General features: G+C 41.2%; 2 protein-coding genes across 3 annotated transcripts in view; both read left to right on the forward strand.

Annotated features, from left to right (window-relative positions):
* Window positions 1-1847: 1847 nt before the first annotated feature.
* Window positions 1848-4383, forward strand: LOC135709417 (uncharacterized). Its single transcript, XM_065231725.1, has one exon. The coding sequence runs from the start codon at window positions 2246-2248 to the stop codon at window positions 4229-4231; it is 1986 nt and encodes a 661-aa protein (XP_065087797.1). The 5' UTR covers window positions 1848-2245; the 3' UTR covers window positions 4232-4383.
* Window positions 4384-5685: 1302 nt separating this feature from the next.
* The window catches only part of axed (axundead), a 54844-nt gene continuing 42712 nt past the window's right edge, over window positions 5686-17817 (forward strand). Inside the window, exon 1 of one of the 2 annotated variants that reach the window (XM_065231875.1) lies at window positions 5686-6201. The gene's annotated coding sequence lies outside the window, so the exon portion shown is untranslated. Of the gene's footprint in view, window positions 6202-9746; window positions 9817-17817 lie in introns of those variants that run through there. The other variant, XM_065231874.1, reaches the window with a different exon arrangement.

Here is a 17817-nt window from a genome sequence, read left to right on the forward strand (position 1 = left end):
GCACATTTTTGGGCTGTAGAGTAGTCCGCCTCCCCGCGGTGCAGCCTGGGTAACGCTAAATGGACTACAACCCTGGGTAGCTCTCTGAGGGCTAATTTCCCTATGGGGAATAAATCCTACTAAACTTCAGGATGCAACTGAACGTTTCGGCCCACTCGGCAATGTGACTTTGGAGTTGATTATCGCTTATATTTCAATCAAGTAAATATACCACTCTGATGCCACAACGAGTGATGTGGTCACTTTAGGTAACTCCATAGTCAACAGAGAATCGGACCGGAACCTTCAGCTTCATCGATGCTTCCTGTGGATTGGAACGACCAGAAAGGCACTAATAGCGCTTCTTCATGTTTTCATCAACAGCTGAAGGCATATAACTAGCAGCCATGAGTGTACCCGTTGCCGAAACTAACGCAGCTGAGGGGCAGGTTCAAGAAGTGGAAGTAATGCAGGAACCGTCCACAGATTCCGATGAGGTACTACAAGTGAATGAACACCGTTCGACTTCGATGGAGGTGGATTCACACACGGAATGCGGCCGCTCAGATAGCCAAGCAGTCGTTTAAACCAAAAGCGATGCGTGAGAAGTATATAGCGAAACCGGATTCTTCCAGGAAAAGATCATCCAACTGGACGAAGAGGTCTGGTCGGTGATAAAGAACGGCTATGCCGAAAAAGATGCCCTTAGATTGGCTAGTGAGCCAATCAACACATCCAAGCGCAATCTACCGACCGAAACGATCATCAGAAGCCACAGGATTATTAGTAATGACAGTCGTTGCCACAGACTATCCCAAAACATTCCTAACCAACGCACTAATCAGCGGCGGAGACTGAAACTACCAATGGAGTGGCAATACCGGATTCAATTCGAATAGATCGCCTCATCACTACAATGCCCAAGGTAATCGTAGTTTCTCCACAAGGTCGAGCTTCTACTAGAATGAAGTAAGTATTTTCATATTGGTACCTAATTGATGTGATTATCACCTTGCAATGCATTATATAATTCCGCACTACTTGGACACAAACGATACTGAATACATGGTCTCTAAATACATTAACTAAGCGGCACCGGTGGTGTAGTGGTAAGCGTGATTACCTCTCACCCCAGCAGGCCCGGGTTCAATCCCAGTCGGCGCCGCCGGGATGTTCTGAGGCATAATATCTCTGATCACGCCTTCCTTCGGAAGGGAAGTAAAGCCGTTGGTCCCGGTTCATGAGTTGATGGATCCATAGGTACTTTAGCAATAAAACCGTTCCCGTAAAAATTGGGCTGTAGCGTAGTCCGCCTCCCCGCGGTGCAGCCTGGGTAACGCTAAATGGACTACAACTCTGGATGATCCCCTCCTCATCAACTCCAAAGCTTTTCGCTTTGGACGACGGGGAAATTCCAGTCGCGGGCAACCGTGAAGCTTCGTTTCGGATCGGGATCGCTTCCATCCGGCGAATGAAGCGTCTTTCTACTTTTAGTTTAGGAATAGGAACATATAGGTGCAACTAAACGTTTCGGCCCGCCCCCTTGCCAACGGGACTCTGGAGTTATTTAAGTTAATTTTTCTTTGAATGGTTCGCTAGGATATCATGGAAGGACGTTCAACTCGTTCGAGCTTAAGTCGTGGTACTAAGTTAAGACAAGTTCGACGTTCCTTTTTAGTTATTATTTCAGCTATAAGGTGATTTTAGTTCATTAGGTACAATGGTGTAGTAAGTTTTTCAAAATAGTTCGATAATAACCGGAGAATGTTTATTTTTGATGATCTACATTTTTTAATGGTACCACTCGGAAAAAGAATGTACATGAACCATGTTGAAAAAGTTGTGTGATCCAGACGAAACGACTGCAAAACTGCATCGTTAGTTTGTTGTCTTAGTGTCGCAAAATCTCGGCTCACCACCTTGATTGTGATGCCTGTGTTAGGGAAGCTTGCCTTCGGCTTCGATGCTAAATGACGTAGCCTCTGCTTAGTGATGCAGTTTCCAATCGTTAGTTTTTATGCTTGGAATTGATGGTTCTGTTAGGGAAATCACCTCATGAATGTCATGTTTCCTACGATAGATATCCTTTTTCTATGTTCTCCAATCTGCTCGTGACCTAAATAATTCCAGAATGTCAACAGAGACTCGGACCGGAACCTTTAGTCTCATCTATCATTTCTTGGATCGAACCGATCAGAATGACACTAATGTCGATTATTCCTGTTTTCGCCTACAGCAGAATTCATATAACTAGCAACCATCAACCATGAGTACTCCAGTTGCCGAAACTAAGCCAGCTGAGGAGCAGGTCCCGAAAGAGGAGGTAAAGGAGGAAACTTCTACAACTACTTCTGAGGAGGTACAGATGAAAGAGGTGAAGAAAGAGGCTACTGCGGAGCCTTCAACTGCAGCGGAACCTTCGACTACCGCGGAACCGTCGACTGCTACGGAACCTTCGACTACCGCGGAACCGACTACTGCGATGGAGGTGGATTCCTCGCAAACCGAAACGAAACCCGAAGCTACTTCCGGCGAAGAAACCAAGCCAGAAGTCAAAGCTAACGGTGCTACGAGCGATGCCAAGGCGAAGATTGACAATAAGCTTCGCCTGAATGGTGCCGCCCGGAAGCGTTTCAGATGGTTGCTAGATCAGGGCTACACACGGGAAGAGGCCGCCCAGCTAGCCAAAGAACCGCTGAAGACTAAAGAACTGCGTGACCGGTTCAATGCCGATACTAAGAAAGTCGGCAAAGCAGAACAGGTCGATGTGAAGGTAGATGAAGAACTCAAGAACCTCAGTGGCGCAGCGAAGAAGCGGTTCAAGTGGTTGTTGAAGAACGGCTACACCGAAAAGGAAGCGCTCAAATTGGCTCGTGAGCCAATGAATGCTATTGCATCCAAGCGTAATTTGTCGACGAACGATGGTCCGCCGAGCAAGATATCGAAACCAACACCCGAGGTCGCGGGAGGTATAGTGATGGCAGTCGCTGCCAAAGACTATCCAACAACGTCTCTAACCAATGCGCAAACTAACGCGGTCAAATCCGCTATCCTGAAGGAAGTTGTCCAGCAGAAGGACTCTGAACTAAAGCCTCGTTTCGAGAGCTGTGTTCACGTCAAGGGATATCTGCGGGTTCACTGCTCGGACCAAGAGACCCGTCAATGGCTTCAACGTGTCGTAACTAAACTGACCGTTCCCGAGGGCATTAACCTAAAGGTGGCCTCTGAGAAGAACCTTCTCAAGGGTGATATTTACACTGGCTATTTCACCGACAGTCGTGGCGATACCAACGAGGCAATTTTGGAATTTGTTGAGAGCCAGAATGATGGCATAAACACTTCCAAGTGGAAGATTCTTACCCGTAAGGAGATTCAGAACAAGCAGACGATTGAGCTGATGTTCACTGTGGATCAAGCATCCGCTAAGAGCATCCACAATCTTGGCTACGAGTTGAATTACAAGTTCAACAAGATCAAAATCCGCAAGCAAATCAAAGCATCTGACAAGGCACCGGTAGTTGCCAACAGTAATGTCCGTATGGCTAGAAACATGGCTCCTCCACAGAGGGAGAGAAGAACCTTCAACCAACCGAGACCGATTTCTTCGGGTTCGTTCGTGCCCATCTGGGACAGCAATTTGCCTCAGAAGCGCGCTGGAAATAATTTCAATCAGTTCGACAATCCGCGCAACTCCGGTAGCGGAAACGGCTGGAGTAACGGAGGAAACTCATTTGGCTTGGGTGGTGGAGGCAGTGGCTCCTTTGGAATGAACAATGGAGGTAACTCTTTCGGAGGCTCCAACTCCGGAGGCAACGGCGGTCGTTCCAACTCCGGAGGCAACGGCGGTCGTTCCAACTCTTTCATGGGCTCCAATAGTCGTTCAAACTCCTTCGGGGGCTCCAACAACCGTTCCAACTCCTTTGGAGGTTCCAACAACCGTTCCAACTCCAACAGCAACTCCTTCGGAATGGGCGGTGGTCGTGGTGGAAACCAGTCGAACAGTAACCGCCCATTCGATTTGGTCGACAGTCTGTACGATCAGCTGAAGCTCATCGGTGGCACTGGCGGCAATAACGATAACAACAATGGCAACGGCTATGGATCAACACGCCGCAGTGGAGGCAATAATAACGGTGGCGGCAGCAACCAATGGGGTCGAAATACTTCGAGTAATTCCTCCTTCTCCGGTCGTAGCAACAGCGGTCTGGGTAACCGAAACTTCTTCACTACGACAAGATCGGGTTTCTTTTAAGAAGGAACGACAGTATTTTGACATTGGTGTGAATTTTTGTCTATTGTTCATTACATAACTCATACATAAATATTTGAACACAAGTAAATACTGAATACATGAACTTTGAATACTTGAACTAAATAAATACATAATGTAAGTGTAAGTACAAACGTGAGTGACTAATTATAAAATCCGAACTGTCTATCTGAACTGGCTTTTTGAAGTCCTCTAAACTTTTCCCTGAAGTCCACACCAGTCATATCCTCGAAGTCTTCTGTATGTGTGTGTATTCCCTTTAACCCCCACTGGTCGGCAGTGTTATTATGGAAGAACTTTCTCTACAATGTCGCATTTATGGTCGTTGTAGACAGCTTTAGTCCGGGAGTTAGAAGGTGATAGCCTTATTGCAGATCCAGCAACCCATTTCAGAATATCTGGAGATTCACGCCCATTCCGAGGTTACTTTCACTCACAATAAGCCCAGCATGTATTCATCACCGTTATCAAATGGATATTGGTTATACATACACACTTCCAGGTTCGAAAATATTTCTTTCAAACCTGGCATGTAGGGGAAATGGCTCTAATGTTGGCTCACGGATCTATGACTCGGCCCATTGCTATCAATTTTATCTAGATGAACGCGTCATTGAGACGGTATTAATGAATATTTTTGGTCGCTATTGAAAATTTAGTCGATTGCTGAATTTATGTATGGGCCCAAATTAGGGGCATTTAGGCCGACATTACATCCATTTCCCCTATTTAGTTTAATTTTGCCGTTAGTTCCAACTCCAAGGGCAAATGCAATCTGTTGGCTGCTGCTGGTGACAACCTACAGCATTGACATTCAAAAGTTGCGTTTGGCTTGGTTTTCTGGCAAGACATATTCACCTTTTTAGTAGTAGTGTTAGCACAGAACAAACAGCATTAATTACGCCTGATCGATTTACATGTAATACTTACCATGCGCCTCCTCAGGTTTTCCACCACTAATTTGCCCCATAATTCCATATAAATCAAAATAGACTCTCCCCTCTCATCGTATCTCCAGCACTCACTCTCTCTCTCTCTCTCAGCGAAGGGGGTTATGTTTTCCTCTCACCAGCCACCCAGCTTGCATAAATGGTGAGAGCCCAAGGCAGTGAGATGCTGTGTGTGCTTGCTTGTTCTGCTACGGACTGCTACGACACGATCCATGCAAGGTCCCGCATATATACAGTGTAGGTACATTGGTTTTGTTTTCCTTATCTCATTCCGTGTGAGTTTTCCTGCACGGCGCTCTCGCGACATCCTCCCCACACCACACGTAGGTGGGTATGGTGCAACTGACCGCGCGCAAGAATCGCTTCTGTTTGGTCGCAGGTTCACCAGTTTTTCAGTTAATCTGCCGCAACAGTCGATCGCAGTCGGTTGGTGTTGATGCTGAAGTGTTCCGCTGTTGGGCCACGTTCCCGGAATAGTTATTATTGTGCTCTTGTGTGTACACTTGTTTGCGGGGGTGACGATTTAATTTTAAATCCGTTCAACTAATCACAGCGTGCGACTGCGGCTGGCCATCATACAATCCAGTGACAAACGCACAAGGTGCTAGAAATTAATCCTCAATTCCCGGAAAAATATAAACAATTGCTTCTAATTATCGAAACAAGTCTGATAACGCGGAACAATTTCGGTGTGCAGCAGTTTCCAGTAGCGCTCGGGAACTCGGATACCTAACACTGATGGTGTTCTTTTTGTGTGTGACATCATCACAGATGTTCCAGCAGCGTTGCTGGTGATAACAGAACCGATAATATAGGCAGGCGTCTCGTCGGGAGAGCGTGGGAGGTGTTTGATTTTTGTTTTCGTTTCATTTATGAGTGGCTGCTGTTCAAAAGGCTGTTATAGATAACTCGTTGTGTCGCATATTTGGAGCGAGCTGTGAGATTTTACTGACATCCAAAGGCTGCTGACTGACTACAGTTGAAGTTATCGATTGACCCAAGGTAAGGACTCGGCACCAGCATGTTCAAGGGCGAAGCAGCTCTTGAAGCGTAAGGAATGATCTGGATTTCGATCGGAAATTTCTTGCGAATTAAATTCATTCTCGCACAATAACAACAAAACCAGATAGGGGAACTATTGTGTTGCTTCTCTCGTCATGACCAACGTAGTCATCTCAGAGAAAAAGCAGTAGCGTAGTTGTTGCGTGGTGTACCATCATCAGCATTGTTGACGGCTAATCCCGCCTTGAGTTGTTACATTCAAAGTGTTTTTATGTTACTTCATACGTGAAGTTTACCTAAATTCTTCAAACCTTTCTCTAGATAATAAATCATCACTAAAGTTTCATGTTAGATAGCATTTCCAACCAACTTTGAAAATTTTAAACTTCACGTATGAAGTAACATAAAAACACTTTGAATCAAAACTTGTTTTTTTTTTGTGTTAAACCTTACCCTAATAAAAATTGTATGGTTAATTTGCTTAACGACGTGTTCTGGGTATCATCCAAACCATTTGTGGAATAGTTCAATGATTTGGGTTATCGTTCGTTTATGGTTATTTTTTATTAGGGTATCCTTAACATCAGAAAAATTGCGGGAATCATAGTTTTGGGAATTTCATGATTATTCCGAGAATTTCAAGGAACTTCTAATAACTTCAGAGCTACATGAATCTTTGAAGATCCTTAATATTAGATTCCAATAGTCTCAGGGCATTTCTATAAATTTCATGAAAATTTAATTTTATTAAATTCAGGAAAATTTCAGAAACTGAATTACACATTAAATGACTTCAATTGAGTTTAGAGATTTGTTCTGAAAACTTCAAAATAGTTCCACGAATAACAGGAAAATTGCGGGAACAGCAAGAAAGTTCTGAGAGCTTCAAATATTATTAGATAAATAATTAGAAAAATACCGAGAAATTTCAAAATGTTCAAAAAATTAAAGATTTTCAGAGAACACCAGGGAAGTTAAAAGAACTCAGTGAACATTTCTGAAACTTTACAGAAGCTCCAATAAATCCAATCTGGAAAAAACGTCGGGCAGTTCCAGAAACATCCTCAGAAGGATAACAAGAACTTCAGGATAGATTAGCGAAATTCAGAATGGTCCACATATTTTTAAGAACTTTAAAGATGACCCGATAAATAGAAGGAAATATTTGGAATTTCAAGGACAGACTGCGGGATAATAAGGTACAATCTGAGAACTTCAATAACATTTTGGGCACTTTAGGGAAGCTTTGAGAATTTAAAAGTAGTTCCATCAGCTTCATGGAAACTGCAGGAAATTTTAACAAGTTTGAAAATCGTCTGGCAAGTCAAGAAATGTTCTAGTTCTTGAGATCTTCAGACAAGCTCAGAGATCTAAAGGGCAGTCCCAATAACTTCAGGAAAGTCCTGAATTTTGGATAAGTTTAAGGATCTGTAAAGGATAATTTCTTTAAATAAAAGATAGCTCCATGAATCCAAGGAAAATCCTCCTAAATTTTTTTAATAACACTACTTTCGAACACCCCTGCTTGTTTCAGATGACGTTTAAACAGCTGATTATCACGCTAAATCATTGTTTACATTTCGACCAACAGTTTAGTGTATCGCAAGTGTCCGTTCTTTACATTTCCGTGACAATGCGAAGCATTTCTCCGGAAAAGCGCAAACAGATCGTGTGCAAATGGTGTACCATCCCCAACATTTCTCTGAGTCAATTAGCGAAATTGAAAGGTATAAGCATCGGAGCCGTTCGAAACGCGATTCGGAAGTATGGTGATGAAGCAACTTTCCAAGACAAGCAAAAATCTGTACGTAAACCGAACCCTGTTGACCGAAATCTGGACCGGAAAATCATGCAAGCTTTCACTAACAATAAAAGTGTTTCGGTTCGCGACGTGGCTAAAAAAAGGGATCCTCAAAAGGTCCACCCAAATTAGATCCGTTTGCGTTGCGTTGACGTAAATTTGACAGTTAGACAATAGATTTAGCTGTCACTTTGCCGTAACGCGTCCGATCCGGATCTAATGTGCGTGGGCCTGAAGAGTAACGTCCAGTGGGCCAAGGCAAGAATGGGTCTAAAGACGTATAAGAAGCATAAGAAGCCAAAGTGGAGTGAAAAACAAGCCGCATCCGTCAAATCGAGGGCTCGGAAGCTATACCAACCGGTGGAAACTACCCAAGTAAACAAAAGTTCTGATAAAAGGCTATTTGTGGCTTAATAAGCTTGGTTGGAGGTGGTCTATAGAATTCTAAGCAGCCTCATTTTTAAGTCGTTATAAGAACTTGAAAGTTCCGGTATCAAGGTGAACTTTAATTTGCGAGGAATCGACGGTTAAAGCCATTGTTTACAAAAGCAATTACGCCCCTTTGAGATGTTGACACTGATTTATCTGCTGCTTGCTACTCTATCCATTCCAATCGACAGAGTTGTTCAAACTGTTTGAAAGCGTTTTTACAACGCACCAAACTTCAACTCGAAATCAGCCGCATTTTGTAGTGCGTATATTCCATGTAAAGAAAAATCTGGTAGGGTAAATTATGGCTTCGGCACCCATTGACTGTTTTCGGCAACCGAAATTGAAACGTTTATTTCACTGTATTTTCCCATCAAAACTCTTCGCTGAATGTATTAAACCGATTCCTCACCTTCTTAGCTTCAATCTGATTACATTTTTACGACTGTGCAATCCTGTTCTGCCATATTTTTCTTTAAATGAAATATACACACTACAAAATACGGCTGATTTCGAGTTGCCGATAATAGAACAGTTGGTTAACACGCAGTTCAAATGGAAAGGGTGCCGAAGAAAAAGAGACTGCCGACAATAGTCACACTCACCTGAGAAGTTTGGAGCGTTGTAAAAACATATTCAACCCGTTTTGATCAATTCTGTCGATTGGAATTGGTAGAACAGCAAGCAGCAGATCAATGTCAACAAACAAACCTGTCATGTATGTGTGTGACGCTGAGAAATCGCTAATAGAAGTTCGGACGCTGCTTAGATTGACGAGAATACGTAAATTCCCCTATGAAAGTCGTAAAAATGTAATCAGATTGAAGCTGAAAGACTAAGGAATCGTCAGGGAAATGTTTTGATGGGAAAAAGCATCGAAATTAACGTTTGAATTTTGATTGCCGAAAACAGTCAATGGGTGCCGAAACCGACATTTAGCCTAGTTGATATTAGAATATAAAGCTGATTATGAGCTGTAGCACCATAAGTGGACCCTACACGATTGCTTTTATTGAAAATAATTGTATTGTCAATACGTTCTATATTGACGTTAATACATCGATATTGACCATATTTCTGTATTCACATCTTCAATATTATTGTCAATAATCCCCCTGCGCGTCAATATGTATTGATACGTGTGGGTTTAATATAATAAGCTCTAAATTTACCATGACATAGAGGTATACTATAGAGTTAACCTTCTCTACTACGACACTCACCGGCCGGCTGCTGGTGGGTGGTACTGACGAGCTCACCCGCCTCAATGAGTGACGGGAAAAGCAAGACGGAAAATGTCAAGCGAAGGTGTGTGCGTGAGTGCAGTGTTTGTCAGGAGAGGATCCGTTCAGGCTCCAAGATAAAAGTGATTTTCCCTAGAAAAAGTAAGTAGATTAATCATGTTTTGGATATTGATGAAATGCTAAGTCTTTGCTGGTTCCAAAAGTGTCACAAATTGATTGTTGATGTGAACAGATCGGACGTTGTAGACGAAAATGTTTGTCCAATCATACAAGAGTATCGATTTTTTTCATTCGAGAGGATACCTACCTTCAACGTTTCCCGTTTCGGGGGTGAGCGAACATATTTTCTTGCGAGTGAGTGGTCCTTATCACCCACACAAGTGCACGGGTGAACGAAAACATAACTTTCATTCACGCCAACAGCAGAATCAGTGGCGTGACATGGTGGTGGTAAACAAAACTGACGTGAACTCAACACGGTTACTCTTCTCCCAGGACTTTGTGCGCAAGGAAGGTTAGTTGTTGATGTGGAGGGAAGGTGGAGTGGTGGTTTGCAAAACTAGGTCATCGAAAGAACTCTGAGGGGGAATGGAAAAAAACGTCGAACAGGGTTTGTTTTCCTTCGGCAAGTTTTACCTATACAGCTTGTTTACACGCTGTTGTCATTGAATTGTTAAGCACTTTTAACTTAATTAATTTTAATCTTGTTATTTTAAGCGCATTGTTTTGGTTGACTGTCTGTGCCCAGCATTCCGGCTGTTATAAACTGCATCTGCGATATATGTAGCCTTTTGAATTTTGAATAGTCACAAATCCTCTTAATCGATCAAACGAGCTCAGTAGATAGGGGCTACGGTGGAGGGATGCCCTCATGTGGACGTTATTTTAAGACCCGCAGAAAATTTAACGGTTCCATAGTAGTCTGGCAGTATTAATTGGATAATTTTGCCATTCCAGTCGTCTCCCTACATACATCGACAGTCACGCAATGGTCGTATCGTATTTTATGTGGTTGATTTGATCGTTGTTTTGCTGCTACTTTGTAGTCTACTACATATTGCTTGCACTTCCTTTTTCATATTTTTTTTCTCCATAAATAAAATGCATTCATATCCTGCTCATAGTCGCTCGGCGCCGTACGTCGTAAAATGTTGACAATCACCACCACCACCAACCGATGCGCTACGTTGTTGTCTGAAATGCAAGGCTACACGAATGTACCGTACTCCGGGGGCAAATATTTTTTTTTCCTTGGTTTGTTTTTTCCGTTGATCTTGTTTTCCGTGCACCAATGCTACCGACGTGCCAGGAAGGCAGCTCCCACACCTGGACCCTACCTATCGACCCATCAACTCATGAACCGGGGACCAACGGCTTTACTTCCCATCCGAAGGAAGGCGTGATCAGAGATGTTATGCCTCAGAACATCCCGGCGGCGCCGACTGGGATTGAACCCAGGTTTGCTGGGGTGAGAGGTAATCACGCTTACCACTACACCACCGGCGCCGTTTCCGGGGGCAAATTAATCACTTAATAATGTAAATATATAAATAAATTTCTACATTAAACGAAATTGAGAGTTTTGTTTATTTTTAGTACATTTTTGATCAATCTCAAATTAGAAAATATCGATATGGAAATGGGGTGCATTTGATCGACCCCTCAAATATCTATCGAATTTTTATTAACTGTTTTTATTCAATTTGGGTTCCCAGAATCCGAATCAGATGCTAAAATCCTTGTGCAAAGTGTATTTTTACAGTTGCATTTAGGCGCAATTGCTTTACAAATAACTGCAAATTTCACAGAAAAACAATGATTTCTCAAATATTTAACCGTACGTTTTCAAATAATTCAGTGTTAATGACTTGTTTAATGAAAAAAAAATACACTTTCATGTTAATGACAACAGACGTTGCAACCCTATGACCGTTTATTTGAATACATTTGAACGCCGTAGTTAAATAAAATTGAAATTTAGGCTGTGGTCCATTTGGTGAATTTTCACTTAAATTTGACACTTCGAAACTAAATTATAATGTTCGAAAATCCCTCTGTTGTTGATCGGCCAATTTTCGAGAAGGTGTGTGTCAAAATTGATTCCTTGTCTGTCAGATATAAGTCTGCTGGAATAGCAGGTTAATTTGGAAATTTTCCATCTGTCAAGTTTAAGTGAAAATTCGCCAAATGGAACACAGCCTTATGCGCTAATATCTACTTTTTGTTATGAGAATCTCGTCTAAGCAATCATTGGAGTCTCATGATGAAATGCTATCAAGATTTCTCTTGATATCTATCGTGGAAAATTGCCTACGTGACAACTGAAAACGCCACCCATAATGATTAACATCACCCCGGATTACGGTATTTTTCCTTTTCCATGATTCCTACTTCTCTATTTGCTCCTATATTTCAACGGTGGTGATGCAATGTGGTTTTCTCGTCGAAAAAGAGAAGCTCGTAAAGGTAGGCGTTTTCCGCTGTGGAACGAATTCTCGAGCCATTCATCAGCAGAAGCTTAGCGCTCCTCTGGCCAAAGAATGGCAGTAGTGTGTCAAGGTTTATTGAATCTCGAGTACCACTACCAACTCGCTCATGGCCAATTTGGGATGATTCATGGGGAAAACTCGCGCAACAGCGGGATGTGCTGAAATGATTCAGATTCCAAAAGAAAGTGTGAAATATCTGTCTTGCAATGGTTGTGTTTTCCCTTGAATGCGAGGAAAACAACTAGAAAAGAATTTTCCGTACTCATTTCGCATTCGATGTCGGTTGTAACGAAATGGCTAAGAATACTCTGGCGAAAAGATGGGAGTTATATGTTGCAGCGCATGAATATCAACCGACTCAGTTTTATGTTGAATATACGAGGAAACCGTTCTGTAGAAATGCGATCATAGAGGATGTTGAGGTGAAATGAACAGTTTTTCTGGGAGGATAAAGTTGTACGTACACTAGAAAAATCCTCATATCGTATTTATGTGTCCCACACAGGAATTTTTGCAAAGTGATCAATAAATGATATCTATATGTCAAACACACACTTTCTTTGTGTACACATAACAGCTATGTCGGATCACACATACTATTTATTTGACACATAAGTTTCATGTGTACTTCTGAGTTTGTTTATGTTCGAGCACATTGAAATTTTTTTTTTGAGTGTAGTTTCAAGGTCAACGTATTTTTTTCCCTTGAAATGTTTTCCGTACTGTGCAGCAATAGGTCTGTTCCCGCACTTCTTTTTCTGTAAGATTCTGTACACATCGACATGAATCCGATCGACGTTGTTAGTTTGTCAACAAATCAGTCCTAACCTAGGTCACAACAATTTTTGGGTTTGGGGTTCAGTGTTGACTGATTTGGGTGGATTCTACCCAAATTTTGGTAGCTATGAAATAGCGTGTACAGCAAAAAGGAAAACCATGTTACCATACTTGCTGCACCATTTTTTTATGTAGTTCGTTTATTTGTAAGGCTCAATCGCGTTAGCTTTACGGAGCCGATAATTAATTGTTCTTTGTAACAAAATTCACTTAATTCTATGTCTAGTAGGAGTTGGGCCGAATACTCGCGGCTTACCCGAGGTTAGAGGGGTACATTGTCGAAGGATGGGAAAAGGAGAGGAGCTTGGGGGTAGGGTTTCGTTGTCAAATCAGAACTTGCTGCACCATATTATATAACTTGCAGAAAGCTGCAGCAACCGTCAGTAAAAGCAAAAAGCAACGACGGGAACAGACCTAATGCTATCGATGCCAGGGAGGCAGCCCCCTACATATTGACCCATGGACTGGGGACCAACGGCTTTACCCCCCTCCCCCCGAAGGAAGGTATGATCAGAGATTTTATGTCTCAGATAATCTCGACGGTGCCGAATGGAATTGAACCCAGCCTCCCCCAGGTCCAGAGGCAGTCACGCTTACCCCTACACCACCGGTGCCACTACAGGTCAACGGTTAATAATTTACATTTTTATTCAGTCGTACTTAAATAAGAACTTAACGCATTCGTCGGGAAGTAAGGAAAAATTGTAAATTATCCTCCTTATCATCAGCATTGTTGACGGTTACTCCCACCCTGTGCTATTACATTCAATCAAAGTTTTTGTTACTTCCTAAGTACGTGAAGTTACAATTACAGAGTTGGGATGAAATTCTATACTAATATCAACATGAAGCTTTAGTGCGATAATTTATTAACTAGAGAAAGTTCTGATGAGGATAGATTGATAGTTTTGTTAGCGCACAGACAAACAGACATAACACTCACAATCACCTTCTTCGCAAATAAGGTTTTAGTTGGGAATGTGCTTGCATTTGTCATGATGGCGCCACTGAAGCGTTAAGCAAGCCACTACATTTCGAACTTATCAGTTATGCCAGTTCATTATCAGGTCAATTTAGTATATGTCAGCTCTTGATAATGATAAGGGAACCAAGGCATCCCACCGGATACATATACAGTAATGACACTATTTGCCAGCCCCTTTTTGACGTAGGACTACGTCTGTGATTTCTATATGCGGGTACACTTTGTGAAAATTGAAAATGGAACATGTAACAAAATTATGAAAGATTTTGAACGTTAATAACTCAGCTGCCCCTGGACGAATTTCAATAATGTTATCACCAATCGATCAGAAATATTCGTACGCATTTGTTAAATTTAAGACTTTATTATTTTTAAAATGTCTCTATTGTTAATATGATAAGTAGAATTATCACCGATTGCCTCCGAAAAGTGATTTCCCTAACACAGATTTCAAAGTTGAATTCCATTTGGTCTCACCAAACGGTGTTTATTCAATCACCGCGTGGTGAGTGGTGGTACTCAACGAAAGGCACCCCGCAAGCAGCTATCTATCAAGGCTGGCCTCAACCGCTGATCGGATTCAGTACAAATCACCGTGTGTGGTGGTGTCCGGTCGTTGGTATCAGCAGCAGTGCTTTCGACGCGTGGCGTTCAACATTGTTCTCCAGTACCCAACGAAAGGCTGCCTGCAAGCAGCGAGCTGCAGCCCACATGAGCATCCATAGGAGGAAGAAGCCGCACCGCTATTGATCGGAATCAGTAGCTCTTCGTGAGTCGCTGTGGACCATCTATGTCAAGCGCGTCATACGCGTATAAACAGAGAGAATCCCGCTCAAATTCCTATTCCTACACAAAACACAAGCTCCTGCTGCAGTTAACAAATAAGACTTATTATATAAGACCACGTAGCCCTACGTCACCATTGCGTACAATCCCATAGGACTGTCCCTTGTAGTTTTTGAAATTGTTTTCTAATGTTCTACGAAACCCATGCGCTTTTTCAGTGGTCTTATTGGACCAAAGTATACCTTAAACACCCATCTTGAAGATGCATGATAATAATTTGAATTACGATTTTATGAAATTATTTAATGATAAAAGTCTAATCGGGTCATTACTGCACCATATAGGGTTAACTACCCCATTTCCGGCCTATTAAGCATAACCCGCACTTAGTCTTTCTCAATATAGCGCAGCTTAGCTCCAAACTGAATGTTATTATTACTGATGGCTTCCAAATTTATTTACTTTTCCGTACGTACCATAAGATTTGATAAAGAGAAACAAATTGTTGAGATATTGTTAAAAGTCTAACACTGCTTCTTGACGCCAAACTCGGCCTACGGATTCTAAACTCGGCCTAACGCATTGAAACGCCATTGAAACGCCAATGAATTCACTTCTGCCTATCGGATGAAGAATAAAGATTGATTCGGTCGGAGCGCTTCATTTGTATTTGAGAATATTTGGTGCAAATATTCATGTCACGCGTTCTTATTGACTTCGTTCGGTAGCAAGAATGTATTTTTCACTTTTAGGACCACAATCAAATTATGAACAGAAGTAAATAAATGAGGCAGTTATGATTTTAAATAATGATAATCCTGCCCAGAACATGTGAAAAATATCATAAAAATATTATTGTGCCATCGGCGTGAAGGAATCCAAGAACAATAAAAATTAATTAAATAGCATTGATTTTCCACCAGAAAAGCTCAAAACTAGCACTCACTCATCTCAATAACTATTGGTCAAAATCATTTACTCTTGGAAACACATCTAGTAGAAGAGTTTTCCAAAGTGTTATGAAAATTTGAGCCCAAAATATTTAGAAATAAAAAATCCCGCCCATGGTGAAAATATGCAATTTTTTGACAATTTGGATACCTGCCGGTAATCAGTCTGTTTACTGTAGTTACTATAATAAAAACAAAATGTTTGTACACATAAAAGAATTTGCATTAAAAAACCTTCAAGTTGACGTTGTAATATCACGAATAGCTTATTTGGTTGTGGAGTAATTTTTTCTGAAAGTTGAAATTTTAAAAAATCTCGAAAATCCAGGGTTGTAGCCCAGAAGGATCTAGGCACTTTAGAGCAAAATCAAATAAGGCGTTTGTTCAGAATTCCAAAATAAGTGTTTTGGCCAAGTTTGGCCCAAATCGGCGACATCGACCACAACTTTTTTTAAATTCTGTACCCACTTGAGCTGGAATGACCCATTGTATATATATATGCCATTATGACATATTTTTTTCAAGATTCAACATTGTGGAACATTATGAATCATTGATACATCCTAATTCAGAAATACCTCTTCGCTAGTATTAGGAAGCATTAACTCCGAATTTCCCTATAGACTTCTCTCTCCACAGCCGGTGGTTTTGTAAATTTATAGACTCGAAGCTGTTCCCGTGAGCTCCTGTTGCATGTTTTACCGAAACCTATAGACGGTCGGCTATTGTCGTAAACATAAACGGGTAGCAACACAAATTCAGTTGGGAGATGTTTTTATCGTTCTTGTTCCTCCCGTGCCTGCCGCTAGCCATGGAACTATGCTCTGGCTGGTGCAAACATTAAATCTAAATAGACGGGAACGCGCATGGTGGTTGAGCATGTGGGGAGAAAATGTAGAATTCGCGTTCCTCTCCGGCGACCGCGGGCAGGCTAAAATTAAAACTCTGTTGGGGAAGGTGGGATACGTACCGTGTGGCCGTTGGAAATCCCATTGATAGTATGTGTGTGTTTTGTTTAGATTTCCCAACTTCAACCGAGTGTCAGCGCTGCGGCTGAGGTGAAGTATGGTGCTTTGGAAATGTGGAGTCGGTGTTATTTGATGCAGTTCGGAAAGGAGGATGCGGAATTTTCTATTCATTTGCGAAACGAGGCCGAATCAGTTTAGTAGGTTGATCATTGTTTGTAAACATCGATTTATTTTAGTTTTATTGTAGTTGGGCAATTTACGTATTTTCGTCAATCTTAGCAGAGCAGTTTTTGTTGGTGCGTTTTTTTTTGGTTAGAAAACAATATTAAATTATTAATTCAAAGAAAAAATAACAAAAAAATTGCGTGAAAAATAAGTTCAAAAATTTAACTAAAAGTTGTTGTTTTACTATGTCTAAGTTTTTCAATATTTGAAAAGTTTAGATTTTTCATAGGCTTTTAGAAATATCAAAAATTTTAGTTTTTAACACTTTTTTGGATGTTTTACTCAAAATAAAAAAAAATATAAAAATACCGTGATTATTATTCATAAAAAGACTTCATTTTTCCCTACCACTTTATCTTAGAGGTCATCTAGATTTTAAGTTACGTTTTCGTGCTACGATTTATTGAAAAATGTCAAATACGCCATTTAGAAAAAAAAATCAAGATTCAAAATGGTCGAATTTTCGTACAAATGTGAACAATTACCCACATCAAACATTTATGCAAAGTTGTGAACGAATGTGATTACTTTTGTTTTATTCTGGCGTGTATTTAGTATAAGCAATTTTAGTATATATGTAAGCAATAATAAAAAAATTAAAACACCAGCTTTCGCTGTTTCTTCACTATTATGTCCAATTGTCGTGCCTATTTGTGAACTAGTTGTCCTTCTCTGCATTGCTGCTAGTCTTCAGAATGTTATTTATAATGTGTTCGACGACATTTCGACGTCCATTGTCTTTGTATGATGATCTTTAGTTCCTAGTTGCGTCTTATAACATCGTAACGCCAGCGCGGAAAATAGAATGTGCCCATCTCCGGGTATTTACTTAGCAAGCATCACTCTATTGTCGTATCGCATGGGCTCCATTTTGCTATCCTTCTATAATTTTTAGTTTGTTG

Source organism: Ochlerotatus camptorhynchus, unplaced genomic scaffold, assembly GCF_037179485.1.
Source record: "Ochlerotatus camptorhynchus isolate MF236.1 unplaced genomic scaffold, CSIRO-AGI_Acam_v1.1 ptg000361l, whole genome shotgun sequence".
Lineage (NCBI taxonomy): Eukaryota > Metazoa > Arthropoda > Insecta > Diptera > Culicidae > Ochlerotatus > Ochlerotatus camptorhynchus.